The 24,271-nt window shown below is 40.4% G+C and overlaps 2 protein-coding genes across 4 annotated transcripts; one reads left to right on the top strand and one right to left on the bottom strand.

The window, feature by feature from the left end:
- Positions 1–4,789: 4,789 nt before the first annotated feature.
- On the top strand, positions 4,790–11,697 carry LOC310932145 (hyaluronidase-2; the record flags this gene model as incomplete). Its single annotated transcript, XM_083895438.1, has 6 exons — positions 4,790–5,419; positions 6,487–6,735; positions 8,061–8,207; positions 8,762–8,848; positions 9,100–9,282; positions 11,311–11,697. 6 exons carry the CDS (start codon positions 4,790–4,792, stop codon positions 11,695–11,697), a joined length of 1,683 nt encoding a protein of 560 aa, XP_083751564.1.
- A 1,642-nt stretch (positions 11,698–13,339) lies between these two features.
- borcs6 (BLOC-1 related complex subunit 6) lies at positions 13,340–20,774 on the bottom strand. 3 transcript variants are annotated; one of them, XR_014592929.1, is made up of 8 exons: positions 20,733–20,760; positions 18,891–19,468; positions 18,353–18,536; positions 18,024–18,206; positions 16,460–16,623; positions 16,226–16,309; positions 14,477–15,870; positions 13,340–14,437 (listed from the first exon to the last, which is right to left on the bottom strand). XR_014592929.1 is itself a non-coding variant. In XM_083895108.1 (7 exons), the coding sequence occupies exons 2-7, from the start codon at positions 19,455–19,457 to the stop codon at positions 15,745–15,747; spliced, it is 1,308 nt and encodes a 435-aa protein (XP_083751234.1). In that variant the 5' UTR covers positions 19,458–19,471; positions 20,733–20,774; the 3' UTR covers positions 13,340–15,744. The 3 variants fall into 3 exon arrangements, 2 of the variants coding, with proteins under 2 accessions (XP_083751234.1, XP_083751233.1); XM_083895108.1 differs by having other exon boundaries at positions 13,340–15,870; positions 18,891–19,471; positions 20,733–20,774; XM_083895107.1 differs by having other exon boundaries at positions 13,340–15,870.
- Positions 20,775–24,271: the final 3,497 nt, after the last annotated feature.

Raw genomic sequence — 24,271 nt, 5'->3', positions numbered from 1 at the left:
ATATGGTTACTGATGAACAGTAATAATAGTGGTGGAAAACTGTAAAGGACACTTGAAATCATAAAAATCTTGACTTTTGGGATATTATGGTTTAAAGGCACTTAACATTACAGTCCACAGGTTATTATTGTGTCAGTGCTCTGATGGTACGGAGGATTAAGGAAACACACGAGCAAGTATGGAGGAGGAGGAGGAGGAGGAGGAAACAAGGGAGTAACAAATGTGCCTTTAATGAATAATTACAAGGTACAGGGAGCCAACACAAGCTGTTATTTCACAACAGCCATATCATGTAAAGCAGGGGTGTCAAACTCATTTTCACTGAGGGCCACATCAGCATAATGGTTACCCTCAAAGGGCCAGATGTAACTGTCATACAGAATAAATGTAACCAAATATAAGGTAAAATAAAGGTAACTACTCTTTAACATATTGCTAAATAACTTTCTGTATTTATTACTTATTTAAGTTACAAATATGATGCATTATAGATGTAACTTAGTCCGCGATGGTGTTTCTTGACAAACTAACAGTTTTAAAAGTCTGTATCTGGTCAGGGCAGAACCTGCTCACACACCTTCAGCATGCACTGCTTCAAAAACACACCCTCAGAAAAAGACTTTGAAGCACGGGGGATTTCTTCAGCCACAATAAAGCGAGCTTTCACTGCCTCATCGTTTTTTGGTTGTGACTTTTGTGAACACATTCTGCTGCGATCACAGTCTCGATCTCAATTTCACTCGTCGCATGATGCGTATACAATGATACACTGCGATCTAGTGGCAGGAAATGTAGTTTATGGTCAATGTATGCCTTAGACCTACTTTAGACCTATTTTAACACAGATTTTTAAGACCAATTAATCACTCGCGGGCCAAATAAAATGACGTGGTGGGCCACATCTGGCCCCCGGGCCTTGAGTTTGACACATGTGATGTAAAGCATCCGAGTTGAGTCACAGAAGATTATTTTGCGTCAGCAAATACATTCCTGTATTTTACTACCAGGTTTTCGCATAAGCATTGTTGAATAACACCTGTTTAAAATGAAGTTCTGGTTAACTAATCGTCTTTGTGTTTTCCGTCATACTCTTGTTGGCAAATGTCTTGCTTTACAAGAGCAGTTGTTGCTGTTGCCTCTTGACCTAAAAGAAATCACTTCCTGTGTGCAGCGTGGGAATGTCACCGGGTAAGATGAGATCTCGAGTCGTGTGGAGCCGCTCGGCTTAATCAGCATTATGTGGAAAATGGCTTGTGTCGCTCTGCTACAGAGTTAGAACTTTATTTCAAACAGCGTCTGTTCCACTGCTGTATTTTTGTATTTTACATCGACACACAAAAAAATCTAGATTGTCATATCTTGAGATTAAAGATTATTACAGAAGACGGTGTTCTCACCTTCTATTCCCCCCAAAAACTGTTTTGCATCAAAGAGATAACGGCAGAAGATTTTCTGTCTTTTCAACAAAAAAAAAGAAAAAAGGGTTTTTTTCATGACAAACCGCACCCCCATCTGCCTTGATATTTTTTTATCACCACATTTGAACATTTCCCATCATCTCAGTACACACAGTCTAAAGCTCCAGGAGAACACACTGGCAGGAAAACACTGCAGTGCTCAACTTCAAAGTCAGTTTTACGGTCTCTGCTGCTGCTGCTGCTGCTTAGCTATTAAATTATTGATGCATTTAAAGTTGCTGGTGGTTCCAATTCTTTTTTGTTTAAACTCCAAAAGAACACCCTAACTGTACTTTCAGCTCAATGTCACACAGTAGAATCAGTCACTAAAGCGTGGAGTCGTTAAATAATAACGTCTGGCACATTCTCCAGCTGTTTAAACTGGCCTGAATGTACTGCTGACATTTATTAGCACTATGTTCATTATTATCTGGATTAGCCGTGTGACGCACACGGTGGTCACAGTGGACACTGTGTGTCATCTCACAGCAGTGAGGGGACATTAACCATGACTCATGATGTTAATTGTGTGGAACTAGTGTGACAAATGTGTCTATATGTTCACATTAGCATTTCCCAGTCTGAGATAAACGTAGTTGGAGCAACAGTGCAGTAAAAAAATACTTGACACACTTGAATGAAGCTGCTTTATGGATCTAACATAGGTGAAATAAAATAGCACTGGATTAAATGTAGATTTCCGTCCCTAAGAACAAACACTCCTCAAACCTGCCAATATTTTCATGTTGTTATAATTTTATGACACATTTATAAAACATCCATCCGTCTTCTACCGCTTTATTCTCCACATGAGGGTGGCAGGGGGAGCTGTGCCAATCTCAGCTGACAGGGCGATAGACGGGGTCATTTAGAGTGTCCAATTTACCTAATCCCCGTATTGCATGTTTTTAGACTCCATGAATAAAGACCCTTGTTCCGACTTGGTCATTTATAAAACATGACTGACATAATATTTTTACAGATAGTATTGTACAGTAAAATAATTGAAAATCTTTTTTGTGGTTGAATTGAAAACAACACTAATGCCGTGTTTCCATAGGCTCGTTTTCCACTACACTCTTAGAAATAAAAGTGTTAAGTAGAACCATATAAGGTTCTTCGGGTTGTCCTCATAGGAGAACCCGAAGAACCCCTTTGAAACACTTTATTCAGGAAAGGGGTTTTAAAGGGTTCTCTGGATCAAAACTGGTTCCTTACTGGAACCATTACTGTTACCAAGAACCCATGAAAAACAAATGGTTCCATGTAGAACCTCAGCCCTTGTGGAAGAACACTTTTGGAACCCTTATTTCTAAGAGTGTAGCGACGGTGCTTTTATTTTTTTTAGTACCTGCTCTGGGAAAGTTCCAAGTGAGCAGAGAAAATACTATGCGTGACGTCACCAGAGTGTCGGCCACTGATTGGTCGGAGTGCCGTCACAGGAAGAGGGCAAGATGCAAGATGTCCGACACAAGAATCGATCAGTAGATCAGTTAAAAAGACTTAACACTCCTGGATATGTGGGTTAATCTCCAACAATTACCAGGGAAATCTCTAAAATCTCAATAATTAACACAGGACTCTGGTGTATTTAGTGAGCCTGGCTCCTGTGGCGTCATCACAAACCCTGCAGCTGTATTTCAGTCCAGAGGCTTTGTCAGACGGAGTCTGTGCTCCGGACATGGAGCAGGTATTATTGATGAACTAATTCTAATGATTCAGTAACACTGAAAACAACTGCTTTACAAGTCACTAGTCACTCGTTTGTACGTGTAAACCAAAGTCACAGCGAAGACTCCGCACATGTTGAGTAGCTACTATATTGTAGTGGAAAACCAACCTAAATCGTGCCATGCCAAGGTGAGACCAGACAATAGGTGGAAAGGGGGCTTAAAAGAGTCTTTAAAGTGACCTAAAGATGTGCGTGAACAGGTTTGTAAAGATCAAAAGTTTTGCTTCAGAAGCAACGAATGGGAATCACATGCAGTTCACTGAACTTACACACGCACAGTTACGAGATTTTGCAAATTGACGAGATACATATTTATTGAGCATGTCTGTGAAGGTTTTCAGTCATCCAGGTGATTTCAAAACAACTGAAGTGAAGAAAGCTCTTGGATGAGATCTTCACGAACACTCTTTTGCAAAGAAAGAGACAGTTTGTCAGTTCAGAGACGCACATATTCATCACACTGTCATAATGAAAGAGAATTTGGTTTTAGGACTAGAAATGTAGTTGCTGCACATTCTTTTTTTTTTACCTTTGTATCTCTATCCTTCAACAGGGACACTATAAAATATGAATGATGTCGTCTACTGCGTATGTGTGCCTCTGTTTTTAAAGTTTAGCGTTACTTTAGAGACTCATTTTAACAATCGGGAGTCACATGACGTCACTTGTGTCTTTTTCCGGTTAGTTGCTATGGAAACACGTCATGCGGCGTATAGTGCCCAGCACTATATATTAAAAATCTTTTTTTAATGATTTTTTTTGGTATCATGTAATATTCGTGAAACATTTAGGTAACCAGTAGGGCTGCAACGATGAATTCATCGATTTTAGAGAGGTTTTTTTTTGTTTGTTTTTTTTAACAATTAATACAAGCTTTGTGATTTTTTTAGCTTCTTAAATGTGAGTATTGTCTGGTTTCTTTTCTCCATTTGACAAAAAAAATCATTCAAACTAGGTTCCAGGTTTGATAAACACTGATCAACATTTTAACTATATTTTAAATCTAAACAGTATATTTCAGATATGTGGTATAAATTGGTATGTGTGTACTGCCAAAAAACCTGAGTAACGAGGCAAAACTGCAAAAACAGTAAAAAATACTGAGGGAATCCCAGTTGACACCAAACGGGGAAAATGAATAATGTACAGATTGTAATACCTTCTCCCTCTCTCTTTATCTGACCTTTTCCATATAATCCCCCCAAGAATGTGATGTTGAGAATAATAACAAGAACAAATCTCGTTCAAGTCTTTCCTGCCAACTCCTTTAAGAATAGAGCAGTGCCTCGGCTCTTTACCCAGCCCATCTTTTTTTCATAGACGTCTTTAATAATTGAGTTGTTTGCTGATGCTGCTCTTTATGTGAGCTGTGTCTGTCCTCATTACTGTTGTGTGACGATGTCACAGAAACATTTTTAGCGTTGTTTGCCAAAGTTGGCGAGAACCGCTGCGTCCAAGTTTCTGCAGCTGCATTTCCAAAAGCAATAGGAACTTGTCTGTGCAAGTTTCACGATGCAATGCTGATGACTGTCTGACCTCCGCTCTGTTTTCCAGGAACATGATTGGCTGTGAAGGTCCTGAAGAGGTGAGAGCCTGACAAATGGCTGCTCCAATGGCGTGGACCAAATCGCGGTCGCGTCCAAACCCACAGCCACAACCAGAACTGACAGCTTACAATCCCAGGACTCAAACATCAGCCACAAGTTTTTCATCAACCTTTCATAAAATCCAGCCTTCATGTTTAGTGCCCGTCCTCATCGTGCTGCTTTCTGCCTTTATTGACCTCTGCTCAGCTGGTCCTCCCCAGCCAGCTAGCCCCCCTCTCCTATCTGGACAGCCTTTTATAATTTTCTGGGGTATCCCTGACTCATCCTGCTCCGGTCGGCCAAATCCCAGAACTTTTGGGATGGAGCGGGAGGGCCGCGTGGCTGTCTTTTACGAGGACACGCTTGGCAAATATCCATATTTTGTGGACAAAGACACTCCAGTCAACGGCGGGCTACCGCAGCACACGCGCTTAGACAACCACCTTCAGAAGATACAGCAGGACTTGGAGCAGACTCTACCTGCGCCAAGGTATCTCGGGTTGGGCGTGTTGCGCTGGACAGAATGGGTCCCCCAGTGGTCCAGGAACAAAGAGACGCAGCTTATGTATCTGGAAGCGTCGAGGAACCTGCTAAAGAATTTCTTTCCCAACTGGACTCCAGAGGAGGTGGAGAAGTGGTCACAGGTAAGCAATTGTCAGGTGGAGGGGATACAAAATGTCAGGTGGTAGAAGAAGAACACAAGTCTGTGTATATGGGTGGACTAATATGAAAATGCAAGAGAGATAAGGGGAAATGTGACTGTAGCGGAGAGAAAATAATCAACGTTAATGAATGACTCCTCCACAAGTGCGTTGTCTTAAGTGAAGCAACAAAGTTTGATGGAAAATGCAAATATCCACTGAGATTCGATGAGTAGCATAACGTCTATAGCACCACGACGCTAAAGGATGGCAATTGTTTTGACAATTGATATTTCAAAGTCTTGAAGTGGGCACCTTCAACAGGTGCCAAAGGAAAAGGAAACAAGGGCAAGCAATTAAGTGATGCAACTAGAAGGATAAAGAAAAGGGCTCCACAACCATGAGTCAGAAATTGATATTGATGTTATAATTTGATATTAGGCTATAGCTACACATGTATTACTATAGTCTATATATGCAGTAAAGATGTCATATTGAGATGAGATAAACTTTGTACATTTGCAGTTTACCTGGACAATTTAATGACAAAGGGGGGAAATAAGTACTTGTGTACGTTTACAGGTAAATGGGTTGAGGCATTCTTTTGGTAAATGAACCAAATCCACTTCAGTAAAAAGGTTTGAATGTTTACCATGCTACCTCTGCTTTAATTTATTTGTAATTTCATGCAAAGACACAGATTATTATACAAGTGTGTGCACAATATAGTGACTATAGATTCTTGTCATCTGTGAGGTTCCCATATAAATGGTGGTAGTGACTATGCATGGTCACATGATCTCACATGACCGCAGCCTCCAACATTTGTTTCTGAAACTGCTTAAGTATTCTTTTAAATTCCTGGAAAATCCTTTGTTACTGGATCTGTTACTCCACTGTTTTCATGCAGCATTAATGCTCAACGATCTGTCGCAATATCCACACATAATAAAGCCAGAGTGACCGGAATTACAGCTAATTCTTTTTAAATGAGTGTCTAATTGTGTTACTTGTGGAAATTCAAATAATCTGAGGAGGGACTGAAAGGCGATCTGTTGATCTGGTCACAGGTGGACTTCGAGGCAGCAGCCCAGTCAGTAATGACGGAGACTCTACGGGAGGTCAAAAGATTGCGGCCCAAAGCATTATGGGGTGTCTCCCCTTTCCCCAGCTGCTACAACAGTGACCCGGCCCAAATGATGTTAGCCAATTACACCGGCCAGTGCCCTGCTGCGGAGATGGCCCTTAATGACGAGCTTCTGTGGCTGTGGAAACGAAGCTCTGCCCTCTACCCTCTCCTCGCCCTGGAGAAGCTGCAGGTGGGAAACACTACTTTCCTGGGTTTTGTGTAACTTTTGATATTAACAAGTCAAATCAGTAAAGAACAACAAAAATTGTTTTTTATAAATAAACAGTCAAACATCTCTGTTCTCAAAGAGATGTGGTGTATCGACCTAACAAACAGAAATGAATGCCTCTTACATTATAAAAAACACTGTCAAACGAGTTCACAAGAGCTACATAGCACTAGTAAAGCAAGGCAGCTGTGCACAGTTGGATTAGAGCTGCAAACACCATGAAGCTCAGTGAGACGATCAATGAAGGCTGCACAATCGATTTTGGCTCCTCACCATTAAATTAACGCCATCATTCAATATTGAAAACGCGCGCATCGGCAATAGAACGCAAAGCAAATCTAGTGCTCCCTAAACAACTGTCTGATTAAGTGCCCGCATGTGCCAATAACATGGAGGCAGCTCCAGGTTTCCTGGATGCAGTCTGGGCGAGTAGCGTCACGTTGAAAGATAAATATATTACACGTGACTTTCCCTTTCTCTCTCTCTTTGTGTGTGTGAGTAGGCACTTATTTATTACCTCTTAATGATGTTTCCTGACCTTTTAAGTAGACGTAGACCGATGATGATTTTTTTCAGGGACGATACCGAGTAGTCAAGGAGACCGATAACCAATATTTGGAGCCGATATTCATTTGTATTAAAAGTGAAATTATTGGCAGAATTTTGTTATTTTGTTAAATTTTTGAACAGCAACACATAACTTTAACGTTTAAATGCCTTTAAGCATACGTTTATTAAACAGCTTTTCAGATTAGCAATATGTTAAAGGTTTTTTTTTATATATACATCTTTGTTTTATAATTCTAACAAACAGTGAAGGAAGCTCCCAGGCTAATTTTTTTTAGTTTTTAAAATAAAATAAAAAAATATTAAAAAAATAATAAATTGATCTCTTATCGGCTGTCAGATAAAAAAAAATGGTAGATACCGATATGCGTCAAAATGCAGAATATCGGCGCCAATAATAGGCCCGGGCCGATAATCAGTCTATTCCTACTGAGTAGCTCACCAGGGACTGCAAGACCAAAACCTGATCGTAATGAGGCAGAGCCACATTTCTGAAGAACTGGCTATAAGGGCTAAGATCTGAATTGTGGTGAGGTTAAGGTTAAGGTTAATGCATCTTTTTAGTAAGTTAATGCAGTGTCCTCAGGAGAGTAGCTGTGCAAACCTCTATGTGTGTGAGAGAGAGAGAGAGAGAGAGAGAGAGAGAGAGAGAAAAAACTGGTGCTATAAGCACATCTGCATGAAAAGTTACTTGTTTCCATATCTCTCTGATTTCACAGAGTGGGACACCTGGAGCCAGGCTTTATTTATCCAGTCAAATAAGGGAAGCACTGCGAGTATCGTCTCTGAGTGGGATGGAGTTTGATCTTCCAGTGTTTCCGTTGGTCAAGAGTGTCTACATGTCAACTAATACCTTCTTATCAGAGGTAATTACAAGAACACCTGGAACTACCTGATACATCACGTGATTGTTGGCCTCCACTAGGAGTCTGTTTGTCTGTCTGTCAGCAACATAACTCGAAAAGTTGCAGATGGATTAGGATGAAATTTTCAGGAAATGTCCATGAATTTTGGGCTATCAATATTTTTATTGCTATTTTCTGGGGGGCTGAGCTGCCTTGGTGGCGGTCCGCGCTCTCCGAGTGCTTTTCTAGTTCCAGTTGCACCACAGATGGATTGTTAACCTCAAATAAAGCAGATCAATGGACAAGCAGTGATTCCAGGAGTATCTCATAGAACTGATTACTCATTGGCTCTTCAGTAAATATTTAGGGATATCGTAACTATTAATGCGTTTTATTACTTTTGTCTTTAAAAGCTGTGAAGAGTATATCAGTAGACACAGTTTACTTTTAAATGGAATGGAAATGCTCTCAAAAAAGAAGAAAAACTGTTTCGTCCACATGCATTTTGACTGAATAAGAATGATATAGATTAAAATGGCGCTGTGACTCTTTTACTGTATGTTTTTTCTCTGCAGACAGACCTGGTCAACACCATAGGAGAAAGTGCAGCACTGGGAACAGCAGGAGTTGTCATCTGGGAGAAAAGTGAGACTAAAACAGAGGTACGCAAAATTGAAGTGATTATAGTTTATAACACTCTCTCTTTCAGTGCATAATAGTTTTATGATGTAACCTTGTTTAAAGCCTGTTTGAAATCAAATGTGCTCTTTTCTTTCTATCATCCCGCTACATAAAAAAAGCAGACCAAAAACATGATTAAAAATGTATCACTTTAAAATTTTACTGTCAACTCTATCTCCCGACCAGTACCAGTTAATTCAATTCACTGAGTGACCGACTGTCCATTTTCCAGAGAGAGTGTCAGGACCTGGCACAGTTTGTCCGCAAGGTCCTGGGACCCTATGCTACCAACGTGACCGCAGCATCGCGACTCTGCTCAGCTTCTCTGTGCCAGGGAAAGGGTCGATGCATGCGTCAAAAACCAGAGAGCCCCGTCTACCTCCACCTGCCACCCCGAGCTGAAGCGCAGGAAAAGGTGAGAGACTGTAAATACGTCCTAGAGCAGCAACTAACCATTATTTTCATTGTCGATTAATCTGCCAATTATTTTCTCTATTAATGGTTTGGTCCATAAAATGTCATAAAAGAAAATGTTCATGATCAGTGTTTGTCAAACCTGGAAATGACGATGTTCTCGAACGTCTCGTTTTGTTCACAAACCAAAATTATTCAGTTTTTAATGATTTCTTTGTTTATGTGGAGCAAAGGAACAAAGAAAATTAAAATAACATTTAAAACAGATCAGAAATCTTGTTTTAATAGTGAAAAAAGCTTCAAACCGATTAATCGATTAATTGTTTCAGCTCTAATACGTCCACAACCAAAAAGCCTAGAAGCACTCAGACCTCAGAATGTGCCGGGAGTGCAGCTATGTCTGCCCTTTTACCTCATCAGAAGAAGACAACATTGACGACATGTTGAGCTTAACCGTCATCCAGATCAGACAATCATGAAACCAAACCTTACGTAATATTTCTGATTTGACGCCCATAGATGGGAAAGTAACGAACAAATCTGAAGACTCAACTATTTGCTTTGGGCTTTTCCCCAAAACTCTTATGATATAGTGTATAGCTAACTTACACTGGCCATTTTGGGAGCTGTATTTCTACTATTTAAAGGTCCAGTGTGTCACATGTCGGAGGGTTTATTGTCAGACATTGAAGTGTGTTCATAAAAGTGTCTAATAATGTAAAATCTTTTGGTTTTCATTGCTTTAGAATAAGCCTTTTAGATGTACTTTGCACAGCCTTACAACAAACCACACATAGCATGCATTTCACATTCTTAAGAGGAAGCTTACGAGGCTCATGAAGAAGAATGACATTATACCAGATATTATACTGTCTGGTATGTGGTATGTGGAGGTCTTTGTAGTAGTCTGAAGCATTTGGGGAGTGAGTGTAGGAGAGTTCTCTGTTTGTTGCGAGCTGCCTCACCATTAGATCTCACTAACTCTTACACACAGGACCTGTCGTAGAAATATTTCATCATCTGACTGATGTACACTGAACAAAGCTGAAGATCACAGACCCTACTGGGCAAAAGAAAAATGAGGTTCTTTTTTAGGAGGTTTGAAAAAAGAAGAAAAAAAAGCCCTGATGACCTTTTCACCTTCCCTGCCAATTATAAGTTGCTTCATGAAACTCTATGAAAGGCATGTGTAACGAGAAAGAAGTCCTGTGGAAGTGTGGAAAAGCCGGCACATCCTGGGTCACGTCTGATAAAGAAAAACCAGGAGGGAACCAGTGGTCTGATTCCAACTGTCAGATCTTCACTGTTTAAACAGCACAGTAGTCACAACAGAGAAGCATGAGGTGGAATTTGAAGCAGGGAAAAGAAACACAACGATCTGCACACCAAAGAGCTTCAAAGGACATTTTGTACACAACACGCACTTACTCATGACTACTGATGAATAAACATCTTAAATACACACAACCTACACTGCTTTTGAATATGGAGCAACACTTTAGACTCTAGATTGGTCATTTTACATTCACATTTAAGTCTTTTATCCAAAGCGACTTACAAAGGAGGAATAAGCTACATAAAAACATGGAATACATGGAAATAAATTCACAAGATATGAACAGTGGACTGACAGAGGGTGAGAGTGCTGAGGTGGATCCAAGTACAGAAGGCGTGCAGGGGAGGTAGGGGGTAAGGTAAGTGCTAGGACAGAAGATGCTCTTGGAAGAGCTGGGTTTTCAAGAGCTTCTTGAAGATAAACAGGGATGCACCTGTTCTGATAGCATTTGATAGCATTCCACCAGCGTGGAATGACACACAGAGAGTCTGGATTGTCTTGTGCAGGGTGTTGGCACAGCCAGACGACAATCCATTGATGAATGTAGTCGAGGGGTAACATAAGCCTTTATGAGAGCATTTAAGTAGGTGGGAGCAGACCCATGAAGCGCTTTCTAGGCTAGCATCAGTCATTTTGATGTTAGGTATGAATACTGTCAAAACTAAGGCGATATTGTTTGCTACTATTTTCTAGGCAGAGGCTGAGAAAGCCACAGATCAGCCCGACACAGACACTGAACCAGACCCAGCTGAGATGTGGAAGAAAGATTTCCAGTGCCAGTGGTACAAGACTGCAGACAGAGACGTCTCAGACCAGCTGTCCCCCAAAGACGGAGTATCTGCTGAGGGATCGGTACAAGAAAACGGTGGAGATGTGGTGGGAACCACGACTGCTTCCATGACAGCTTCGACAGCAAAAGGTGCCTCTGTGACTGAGTTAAGAGGAAGTAGCTCACCAGGGACTGCAAGTCCAACGCCGTCCATGGAAGGACCAACAGACGGTGGTACAGATGCACCAAGTACCCCACACCTGACTGTCCTGCTGTTGCTGGTGATGGGTAGTCTGTGCCTAGACCCTTAAAATTGTGAAATATGCCTTCATCTGGAAGGTCTGGGCTATAACAGCCTAACTGAAGTGCCCTTGAGCAGGACACTGAATCCCTGCTGGCTGCAGACATGCTGCTCTGTAGCTAAAAATGTGACCTGAAGAGAGTATCACAAAACATTCTCTGTCCAAAGCTGAAAGTCTATAATCCTATCACTGGATGTGCCAAGAGATGGTGGTACACAAAACTGTCACTGACAATTCTCAGTCTCTGCAGGCTCAACTCGAAGATGTTTTTCCCTGACCGGGAAAATTACAAACTAGATTAAGACCAACCTGTCCATGCGCTGATATCGGCTTATTGTCACATCAAATCAAGTCGAAAGTTGTCACAGACACAAGAAAGCCGCCTCTGAAACCTACAATAGGCTTTTATTGTATTTGTAGTTTGCTATTGACTTGTCAAATGCTCTGCTGTGTGAAAATGATTTTAAAGGCCTCATTTAGTCATTTACCCTGCAATAAAATGGTATATTCACTAAAGAGGATTTCAAGGGGACAATTTATCAAAATTCTGAAGGAATAAAACAAAATCTGTACGACTTGCTAGACATGGATTACTGCCCTTTACCAGCCCTTTAATCTACCTTGACCAAGTGTTGTTCTTAAAATAACAGGGAATTGTGTATGTTGGACATGTGAGAGTCACATATATAAATCAAATTTAATAAAATAGAGTACATGTGGACGGGTTAATTGCGGCCTGCAAATATTGTAATAATGTTCATCACTAGAAATAGAAAAAGTCCCCTCTGCTAAGCTGTCGAACAAAAGATCAGAACTCTCTGGCACCATCTGTCTGAGTACTACTGAAACTGCACCACTCTGTCAAACCACAACAGTAGAACACACACAGATGTAGATAGAGGTCGACTGATTTGGGCTTGGTTTTTTTTTACAGTCACTGCCAATAGTTAGAAGTTAGTACAGCTGATGGATGATATCCGAGGAGAACAAAAAGATGTGATGTGTTCGGCTGTTTTGGCGAGGGACATGTCGCCAGTCTATCACAGGGACACAGAGACAAACAACTCACACTCCGGTCAATTTAGAGTGTCCGATTTCTATTGGCTGATTAATTATATAATACATCGACCAATGCTTATTGTTAAAAAATGCCAAACATTGGCCCGATTCATCAGCTCACCCGATGAATCATCTCATCTACAGCTAATAATAAAATGAACGATGGCCGAATACACCCCACTCATGTCGTCAACGGCCCTGCCAAATCAAAATGTCCACCTGTTATTTCACAACATGACATCGAGGTTCCTTTAAATATCGATCCATCCATTTTCTACAGCTTTATCCTCCGCAGGAGGGGTCGCAGGGGTTCCTTTAAATATGAATATGGTTAAAATGCAGTATACGTTAATTCACTCCTCTGAATAAATCCATATCAAATATACAGGACATTAGTCCAAAACGACAACAAAGCATTTATGTATATATATATTTTCATGAGTTGTTTATAGTGCGTCTGCTGCTTATTCCCCGTCCACCACCCACAGGCACTTTATTGTACAAAAGACTTCAACATTTGTTTTTGCAGCTCATGTAAATTCATTTATTATTTTTCAATAAAATATACACTCAAGACGAAGGGTATCTAAATCATTTTAGTTACAGAAAGAGATCATATGTACACAGGTGCTGAACTGATTGTACAACAGAAAATGAATTAATCATACATTTATATATATTATGAACAAGAAAATGACAGTTCCTTTCATCTCCCATTGAGTAAATCGACTGAAATTATTATTATTATTATTATTTTTATTTATTTTTTTAAATCTGTACAGCTGAGTATATATCCATATTGTCAGGGATGAATTTAAGTTGTGTTTTCGCCTCGCTTTGAATTCATGGCAACATGACACAGATTTCTGGGTGGACAATAACGTGATATTTTCCCCCACAGTAGTAAAACCACATTAAAAAGGTGCAAAGCTGCAGGTAAAGATCGTTTAGACAGCGCAGAGTCACGTTGCTGCTCCAAGTTTCAATTCCATACAACACTTTGAAAATATTTCTAAACATAATACATTATACAATAGATTTAAGCATCAACGTTAGGGCCAAGATTAAAACTTACTCTCCAAGTACTGTACTTACTCTGACTTAATTGTATTAAGCTTCAATAGAATTAAAATGTGTACTTACTGTGTTTGCAGTATTGCGCTAATATACGGAGGCACAATGATAATGTCAGCATTCACCTTGTTATCGGCCTTCCTGGAGAGTGTACAATGAAATACTCTTCTAACGTAATTAGCCGAAGGCTGACTGAGCGCAATCGGTTAAGGTTGATTCATTGTTTTGTGAGTGAGTGAATTTGAGATTATTCAAAGATCAGGTCAATTTTTTTTCCCTATCATGGACATTTCCTTGTGTCCCTGACACAAAAGAACAACAAAAATAAAAACAAACTCTGTATCTGTCAAGCATCATGTCATCATTACTCCGATATAACTTTGAGGATAATATATTCTAAAACGTCTGAAGAAGCCCGTAAGAGAAAGCTCTCATACCGAAGCCAGTAAACACGATTCAAGCCAGATTACACATTAACTGCCTTCAGTGATACATGTGCAAGAATCTAGTACATGTATTGATTTACGACACAGCTACCCACCAGTGCAAGGACAGAAGTTCCACAGTCTCTTCATTAATTCAAGTACAATGCTCAATGACTGCACATGGCTTTAGGCTGGTGAAGCCACAGCCAGGCCACACTACGGTCATTAACCATATTTTAAACTAAAACATACTCACTTTCCATTTAATTCTTAAGAGATACAAGTCCAAGGTCGCAGCCTGACCTTGTTTAGCCATCGTTCCCATGTATAACACTATTCTGTTTCCATTTTAAATAAAAAATCGTCACATGCTGTGCACCAACTTAACTTGTGTTTGCGCTTGTTCAATATTCAGAAACAAACCTTTATCTTATCTGAGTTTATTAGAGATTTTCCAACATATAACTACATATGTAGTCAAACTATTTCTTAATCTGTTGATGATTTTAATGAAACTTCAAATTTTTAAATCCCATGTGAAGGCTACAGTGGGAGTTTTTCCTGGTTATGTTCTGAACACGTTGGTTTGCAGTGACACAGACAGACAAAGTGAGACTTTAACTTAGTTACACATATGACAGAGGCAGCTCTTTGATTAAAAGGTTACCCGTTATTTTTAATTGATGGGAAGTCTGAGACCATGAGAGGACGACAAGCACAGCGGTTTCTCTCATTGCTCTTTAGAAATATCCGATATTGATATTATATTTGACCCCTCTGTCCCGAGTTGGGCTGGTCAGTTCACAGCGACACAGAGAGGCCATGTTTAAAAAAAAGCATGCGTAACAAAATGGAATAATTAAAATGGCAGACTGACATATTATGGACGGATGTGATGCTCCACTTAATTTAGACTGGAGTGAAAGAATCTGATCATTGTTGCATAAGATTAAAAAAACGGACTTTGTGTTCCTGTGCAAAACAGTCATCGTCTTCTCTTCAGAGCAGTATGGTCTGGTCTCTCGTTGCAGGCAGGGAGCGACGGAGAGAGCAATGTCGCCCCCGTATGGGGAGGAGAGGTTAGTGCAATCAGACCCAAGCCGGCTGGACGGATAACAACACACACACAATGCCTCCTGTAAAGTGGGAACACGTGGCATCCACCCCCACGTCTTCAGTGTCTCCAAAATGGTTAAAATGAAGTGAGGGCGCTTTCAAAAATGAGAAAAAGCTCAGACCCGAGAGCAAATCAACCGCAATTCATCTCACGATACATGGTCACCTTCAAACAACAGACAGGCCGAGGGACTACGAGCGCCAATAATCCAGCATGCCTAGTAAACAACGCTTCCAGGACTCTGAGGGTGCACTTAATCTTCGCTGCAGTGTGTGTGCGGTACCTGCAGAGGGGTGGAGATACTTGCCGACAGCCTCATTCAGGATGTGCTTGATGACAGATCTTTGCAGCTGGGATGTTTTCGGTACCAGACATACGGGGTTACTTGCAGATGGCCTCCAGAGCGTCCAGGGTACGCTTGATGTCGCGGATCTGTGCAGCAAGAGTGTGAATGGGCTGCATGGAACGATCCAACTCCTCACAGCGAGCCATCAGCGTGTACATGCCCTGTGGAGGCAAGAACATACGCCAGGCAATAAGAAGGCTGATGCTTTAATATATAGCTAGACGTCAGTCACATTACAAGCAGGTCACTTTTTAGAAACAAAGCAAGAATGACATACTGTATCTCTGTGCAGGTGTGGGGAAAATGCTTTAAAGTAAGAAGATTTTCACAAATCTAACAATTCCAATCATTTGTTTTTATATATTTACAAAATACAATGGTGTCATCAGTGAAGTGACTGATGACAATACTGCATTATGTGTGAGATTAATAGAATCTAATTAGACAAAAACTCCATTGTGGGCCTAATATACAGTAAGTTTGTGACTTTTAATTGACAGTGCCGTTGTGTGTCACCTTAATACTCATGTCCACAGATTCTCCCAGGCTATCCACCGAGTCCCTATAGGTCTGGATGTAGCCCACACTCAGAGCCGTCATCTGGATGGAGACACAATTACACAGAGGAATATGCATGTGTGTGTGCGCATGAGACAACAAGGAGGAAAGATGGATAGAATCTATATAAGAGACAGTTGCGTTCTTAAATAAAAATAGATCTGATTTGAATTCAGAAAGTTGAAGACTCACATTCTGGATGGTTCCATTGAGGCTTCGCGTCATCATCTCCACACTGTGTGCCACGTCCTGTGTGTGTCTCTGAAGGTCCAACAGAACAGTGGGATCGATGGGTGGAATATCGGCTGGTCGCCGTGACAACCCTCGACTTCGATAGATTGGCCCTGAACAGTCCGCTGGTAAGAAATATGTACAAAATTAGATCAATGATATATGATCATTTAACTGCAACTTATTATTATTATCTTAAATGGATTATTGTTTTGGTTCATATGTTCTATAAATTAGAGAACCAAATAACCAATAGCTGTTTTAATTGAAGCTATTTAATCATCATATCTAGTGAGCTGAAAAACAACTGATGATTAATTCCCTGATGATTGACAACCACCAAGAATCATGATATTTGTACAAGAAAACTGTTGAACAAAAAGGAATTGTAATCATTAATCAAATACCTGCGCTTATAAAAAGACTGTCTGCACCAATTATGATTCTTAACCAAAAATGCATTTGTGTCACAAGTCCACCACATGTTGGAATGCACAAAAACATGGGTGGCCAGTGGACCAAAGAAACCACATTCCAGCACAGGATTACATTCCTGATGGGGAGCAGCAGGAATAAATCCCTTCACTCTCAACAAAGTGAGAGAGTCATTCATCCTAATTGAATCAGCAGGTAGAGGGAATGAACTGCCACAGAGGGCACACTGACTGCGCTCCTGAGTTTCAATTGAATGGCCAGTTTTGCTGATGCTCTAATCCAAAAGGGATTTTTTTTTCTCAGAATGAAGGGCAGCAGGTCATTGGCTTTCTCTCTGGAAAACTTGACAAGACAGATGATTGCTAATGGCCAGGGTGGACTTGTTGAACCTGCTGAATTACAATCTAGCTTTTTCTTTTTTTAGAAACGATTAAGAGTAAAAGAAAGATAGTAAAGTATGAACAGATCAAGCCAGAGAGCAGATAATCAAAGTACATCTTGGATGGATCAGGTTCAACAATGTGCTGCATTGTGAAAACTACAAAGTGTAAGCCTTCATCAGTCCAACACACACAACCTTTCATTATCTTAATATGTTAATAACACTGATTATCCATTACTTATGGTTTGAACATGACCAAAGCTATGGATTAAATCAGGGGTTCTCACTCCTGGTCGTGGGGAGCCACAGTCCTGCAAGTTTTAGGTGTTTCCCTGCTCCAACACACCTGACCAGGATTGAGAAACCCTGCACTACATGCTGAAATGCCGGTTCTCACACCTGGCTCAACAGAAATAAATACAAAAAGTTCCTGACCTTCAAATATAAAGCTGACATAAATGTTGCCTTCATCACCACACACAGAGCATACATGTATACTGTATATTTCCTGAACATGTTAAAGACAGTATTACTTAAATAAAAACATTTGTATACACATTGTGTATAGGAAATTCACACACTTGCTTTCAACTAAATTGTGTCCATTTAAGATTTCAGGTGTGTTCATGTTCAACAATAGATAAAACTTCTACTAATTGGGTAATGAATAACAGTTATAAATTAAAGGTTGTACAACTCCACACTTACAGTCACTGCAATCCAGACTAGGCTTGGAGCTCATCTTTATCTTCTGCTCTAAATTCTTGGTGATGAAGTGAGTCAGGTCTCCTTCTTGACTAACCGTCCCTTCTAGCTCCAGAGCCGAGGAGATTGTAGCCCGTCGCCCCTCTGATTGGCCACTTCTGCCGCCTCCCCGGGCTCCCAAACTGCCTGTGGAGAAAATACGTCAAATAGTTATAAAACACAACCATTAATCACAGATTAATTTATATATGATGAACACTTTTCTATAGGTTTACTGTTAATCATTTCAGGCGAGTAAAGAGAAGGCATTATATGTTTTATATGAGTTTTACCTCCACACGCTTGGCTAATTTCATCCAGGCTCTTGCTATCCTGCATCCCCCTCACATTGCGAACCCAGACTTGGGCCATGACATGGGGAGGACAGGGGCCGTCATCGGAGGGAAGATGAGGAGGTGGAAGAGAGGAAGAGGACGTGCTAGGACCAGGAGCTGAGGACGAGTAGTGCTGTGTAGACTGGAAAGGTTTGAAAACGGGAAGTTGAATTATTGCTTCATAAATCACGCTGGCAAATCGTTATGAAAACAAGCCAAGAGCCACACATTACTCAAATACCACCATTCCCTTTGACAGATCTTGCCACACCTTTAAAATTAACTCACTTTGACAAATTATACTTGGCTGTCAGATGTAGTCATTCAACAACATGCTGTAGATCATGTTAAGTGTTAGCAATATAGCCTTGATTGCTCTGGTTTCACTTGAGATTTTACTCATTATATATGTTGATTGGTATTTTTCCTATACCCATGATGCACTGCAAGCTTTAAAAAAGCTGAGCTGTCAGATAAAATCCTACAGTCCCCTCACCCCCGCCTGGGTCCTTCCTCCTGCAAACTGATTCCTCCACTTTTTTTCATTCTTCTCATCATCCTCCTCATCTTGTTTCTCCTTCTCTCCATCTTCATCGTCCTCTCGACTGTCAGTGCTTCCATCTACAGTCTCTGTCCGCTGTCTGTCAGTGGTGATGGTGAGTGATGAGTCTTTGGTGTGTGTTGAGTCCCACAGCAGAACTGCATCAGGAGACTTGACAGTATCCAAAGCCTCAGGAATAGATCCCGACTCCGAGTCACCTGTGCTTGTGGCTGCGGAGTGAGGGCGGTCTGTCATCCAATTGGCTTCTGACAATAAATGAGACATTCTCTCATTAAAGGCCATCTCGGTATCCAAGTGACCATCACCAAAAGCTCTGTTTTCCACATGGTTGTCTGTGTGTTCGAGGGAGCTGTCCTCTGACGACTCCTCGGGACAGGAAGCTCTGCTCCCCGCACATTTCACAGAAACTGTAACATGGGAGCCATTTCCCGAAACAACAGGTATCACAACCCCGTTAGCTGTTTCTGGCACTTCTGTGCCAATCACAGGGGAGAGACTCATCCCTCCACCTGCTGCTGAAAAAAAGAGAACTTTATTAATAGGATAGGTTCTAAATGCATATTTAGAGACATCCTACTTTGCATTGTCATACTGGGTTTTTCAAACATTTTATTCATTTTATTCACTTTGATTTGTAATAAGGCAAACTCACATAAAACATGTCCCCTTGTTTAATACATCAGTGTTAAATAAAGGGTTTCAAATGAAATATCAAAAATAATTCTATCACTTCTATCTGTCTTCATCATTCAATGTTAGTGGCAGTTTGACTAGCACTCCTAGATTTTGAGGCTCAACGAATACATATGGTGGTTGATATTATGAAATGTTTTAATATGGGTGACATACATTGAATGTTGTGCTGCTAACTATATTGCACTTCCTAGAATTTACAAAAAAGTATATAATATACCCATATTATAGATTTGTTTGATAACCATGATGATGCTCATTCCCCAAAGGAAAAGAGGAAGTCAGTGATTAATGTGTGTGATGTCTGTGTTGTTATATGAAACACTTGAGAGCGCACTAAATAAGCTGCTTTGATTTGACAAGATGATCGTGCCAGCTGAGAGCTCCACTGAATTTACTATCTCATGACTATGTTCAAAGTCATTTCTTAAAATAAGTCCTGATTGATCAAAGGTTTGCATTCTGCATTTCCATGTTGCAGGTCGACATTAGACATGTTAGTGGTTTGTTCGCAGCCTCCTGACCTAATGAGGGGACTTCACCCTGGGTGTGATGATTATGCAGACTGTAACCCAAAGAACAAACTTAGTTTCTGAATTCCTGCTGGTTTTCTCCTCGATCAAGGCGTTAATATTTGCAGATATTTAGTGATAAATGTGAAATGACGTCATGGTAAGCCTCGAACTAGCTAACTTAGTGTTAACACTCGCTTGAATTCTCACGACCTACTGCAAGCAGTGCCTGTGTGGGGTGAACAGAAACCTGTGTCCAAAAAACACGGTGCATAACAACCTCACAGAAAAAGGGAAATGAGAATAAAAAGTATCTGTCAGCAGCAAGGAAGTTGTTGTGCTGCGGTCTTTAGCCGTCTTGCTAACTCACTGTCACCGCTGATTGTTGTTAGCACTGCGCGGCTAACATTAGCTCTCAAGGCCTTTAAAGCGTAATGTTTACAACGTTCGCGTTTAAATGTCTAACATTGGTACATCATAAAAGTCATTTTGTTCAATAAAGCAATATGTTTCTTCTGTTATTTGCATACAGTGACATCAGAGAGCTTAATTTATGAAAGAAAACACTCACCGGAGCAGTTCCTGATCACGAAAATATAATGCAACAACCAAGTCCGACCTGAAAATCCTTCCCCGTCACACCTACACAATAGTTCCGCCTTGTGTTACTAATGCGTTTCAGATGATCTTATTCAAAAATGAAATTATGCTCATCGATCTTTAACCATATATAATGGAGTTTTATTTTTTTGTATATTTGTGTTTAAAACAAATCAATGCAAATTAAATCTGAAGCGTGCGTTTGTATTTGAATCTACAGGCAAGCTGAATCCTTGTCAGCATGGTTTGCCATGCACATTCCCCAATTCCCCTACAGATGGAGACAAACACCACTGTCTGTGAGGTTATAACTTCGCAAAGTTCAAGTTGCAGAGCTGAGGTAAATGAATGTTCACTGTGTTACAGTGTATCCATTTGAGAGAATGGGATATAAAAGTATACTGATGTTTAGTGTATGTTGTACATGTCTTTAATGGGCTTTTGGAGGATTAAGGCCTGGTTTCAGGGTTAAGGTAAGAGGGGCCTAGGGTATGCATTTTTTGAGTGTCCACACAAACCAGTGTGTGTATCACCCAAATGTATACATTTATGGTTTTCATTGCCACGGTTTTATAACCGTGGTTTTAATGACAAACGGTTCACCTTTTGAGTTTTAATGCTAACTGACTACAACCACAGGTTCTCCTATGAAGAGAAGGGTGAGGTGAGCGATATTCAGCTGCAACATGCATCTCCACCAATTCATGTTGCTGAATCCTACACACTGTAAACTCTAGGTTACACGAAAAACCAAGATTCAACATTTTGTGTTGGCAGGCAAACCTGAATTTTCTTAATCTGGACTAATCTAGACCTCTTTCAGCTGTAGGTGTGCAGCTTGGCCACTGACCTGTTTGTGAGGAAAGTAAAAAAAAAAAAAAAGCAAAAATGTTGATGTAATCAAATACTGTCCTTTAATTGCAAACATGCATGTTCCCAAGGTGATCTAAAATTCAATTGTTTTGTACAACCTCTCATTTGTCCTGGTTTGACTTTGTGCTCATGTGTTCCTCTGTTACCTCCTGCAGCCACTTTGCCCTTTTCTGTAAAACAAAATGTTGAATCTAAACATCAGAGTAACTGGGGGGGGGGGGGTTTCTGTGCTGGCAAAACAACAGTGCATCCATAAACGAGAGTGAAATGGAAAAGCAAAACCAGTGTTTACTGCATAAACAGACGGGTGGCAACGTGTTGCAAAACCGTTTTCCACAATTTGCAGTTTTGTAAATCGTAATAATATAACTGTTGAGGAATAGCTCGGGGCTTTTTGTTTTATTCCGTGACCTTTCGCTCAGAGCTGTTTCCACATTCCTGTGTGGTTTAATTAGCTATAAAACAGCTGCTCTTCTTTTCTTTTCTTTTCTTTCTTTAACAAACCACTGAATTATTCAACAAATGTTTTGGACATTCTTGAAAAACGGACGGTCAAATGACTGAAAAAGAGCCTGCTAATGAGGAGGCCTTGGTTTTAGTCTGTGTGTCTCCACAGTAGAACCTGGGCCAGTGTCTGTGGCTTTTTTCAGTGCCATGAATGTGGTCACAAATGACACACACTGCTGCATGAGGAGGAGCGAGGATTCGAAACCACACAGCTACCACATCTAGAGATCTTATAAAAATGTCTAATCTACCCCATGCATCCAGGCCAGCTGCTCCTGCTCTCTTGGTGGTTTTCGACTGTTGTAGCCAATTCCATTCATTTTGTGCCAAATATCAAAGCCGGAGACAATTACCCGAGGACGATTAGATCTCTGAAACCCAATCGTAAAATAGTAAAACACACTATAACCGCGATTACCCATGACATATTTTACATGTGTCTCCAAGGAGGTTGCCATCAGAAAGGAGGCATTTTAACAAACAAGCAGCTGCCACAATATATAGGGAACATTTAGGGGAATTAGCGACGCACAGGAAATTTGAATACAGATGAGTTTTCCCCCATCGTAGACGTAATCGTGCACACCGTCAAAACCATAAATTACTACTTTAAATTATATAGAAATACAACTTCAGAGCAGGTGGCATGATAACCAACAATTGACGATGATGTGACGCTCTCAAGTCAAACAGACGGTCAAATAATGTAACACACTTAAAAAAAAGACTATTTCACATCTTTCCACAGCAAAATACTTACTTGGCATGTGTCAGTCAAACTGATTCTAGTTCTCTGCTCCCACCAAATCACCACCAAGACAGAAACACACCCACTTCCACAGGTCTCATCGTCCCCCACTGACAGTCGCCACAGCAACCAAGGTCACAGCACCTACACTTATGACAGATTTTATATATCAAGCCTCCAATTATAAGAGTAAATAATCATCATACAGGTGTCACGTGATTTACAGACTTGGTATCCAACAGATTTTCCACCTCATGCATACGTACGTGCTGTGTTTCCAAGAGGAACATCCTTATTTGGACATAAAGCAACTTTCACAAGTTCTTCATGAATAATATCAACACATCCTGTAACCATTTCTGTTGGAATTCAAATTGTCCAAGGGGTAATTACAGAAGATGGGGCCTTTCTTTGTGAGAATACTAATAACAATTTTTTTAATAAACATATATAAATATAATACACTTAGATATCAGGGGAAACCAGCTCACTCGAAGACTTATCTTTTTATTCCAGCCTTCAACTACAGCTCCCTTTTTATTCCACCCTGTGTTGTGTTTCATTTGCATTTTTAGTTCATTTTAAAGTTAAAACAGGGTTTTAACCTCTTGACTCTTCTGGCCTTTTCCTATTTTATTCCACCCAGTCTTGTATTTGAATATTTTGTTCGCATCTCTTGTTTCATTTCAAAGTTAAAACAGGGTTTTTGACTTTTTGACTTCAGACTTTTCCTTTTCATTGTATTGTTGTATTTTTAAATGGTATTTTCCTTTTTATTGTGAAGCACTTCAGTGAGCTGCAATCCTCGTATGAAAGTTGCTGAGTTAAGACTGAGGTATCGATTAGTCGATCAGAATTGGATGGTTTTGCTGTCACTGCTAATCTCTGATCCCTTCCACACCAAGCTACACAATAAATGTTGTGACTTGGACATCTGGCTCTCATGAAACATTCTTTTATTGGTACATGAAGAAGCTCAAAGATTTCCATTGTCTATATCTCAGATGCCTCAAGCCTCACTGGTTTTACTTCTTGCATGAATGAATGTAGAAACCCTCTCTCGCTCTCATTGTGGGCACTGCGTTCACCCTGTAATTAACATACAAATGTGTTTGCCTCGTGCCTTCACTCCTATACCTGTTCTTTCATTGCATCGACTTCTCACCAGACTAGACACAACAGATTACACTGTATACTTGATGCTGCAACATTTCAGTCGTGGTTTTCTCTGGTTTCTTTCTTCAGTCCAAAGACAGGTTCAGGTTGATGAATGACTGTGAAACTGTCTGTGTATGTATTGTCTCTTTACTGCTGGAATTGGCTCCACAACTCAGCGGAAAGGACATGAAATCGTCCTTTACTGTCCACAGGAAGGAGTTCAC

The sequence above is a fragment of the Microchirus variegatus genome (assembly GCF_963457635.1).
Source record: "Microchirus variegatus genome assembly, chromosome: 9".
NCBI lineage: Eukaryota > Metazoa > Chordata > Actinopteri > Pleuronectiformes > Soleidae > Microchirus > Microchirus variegatus.
This window is presented reverse-complemented; position numbering and strand designations above follow the sequence as displayed.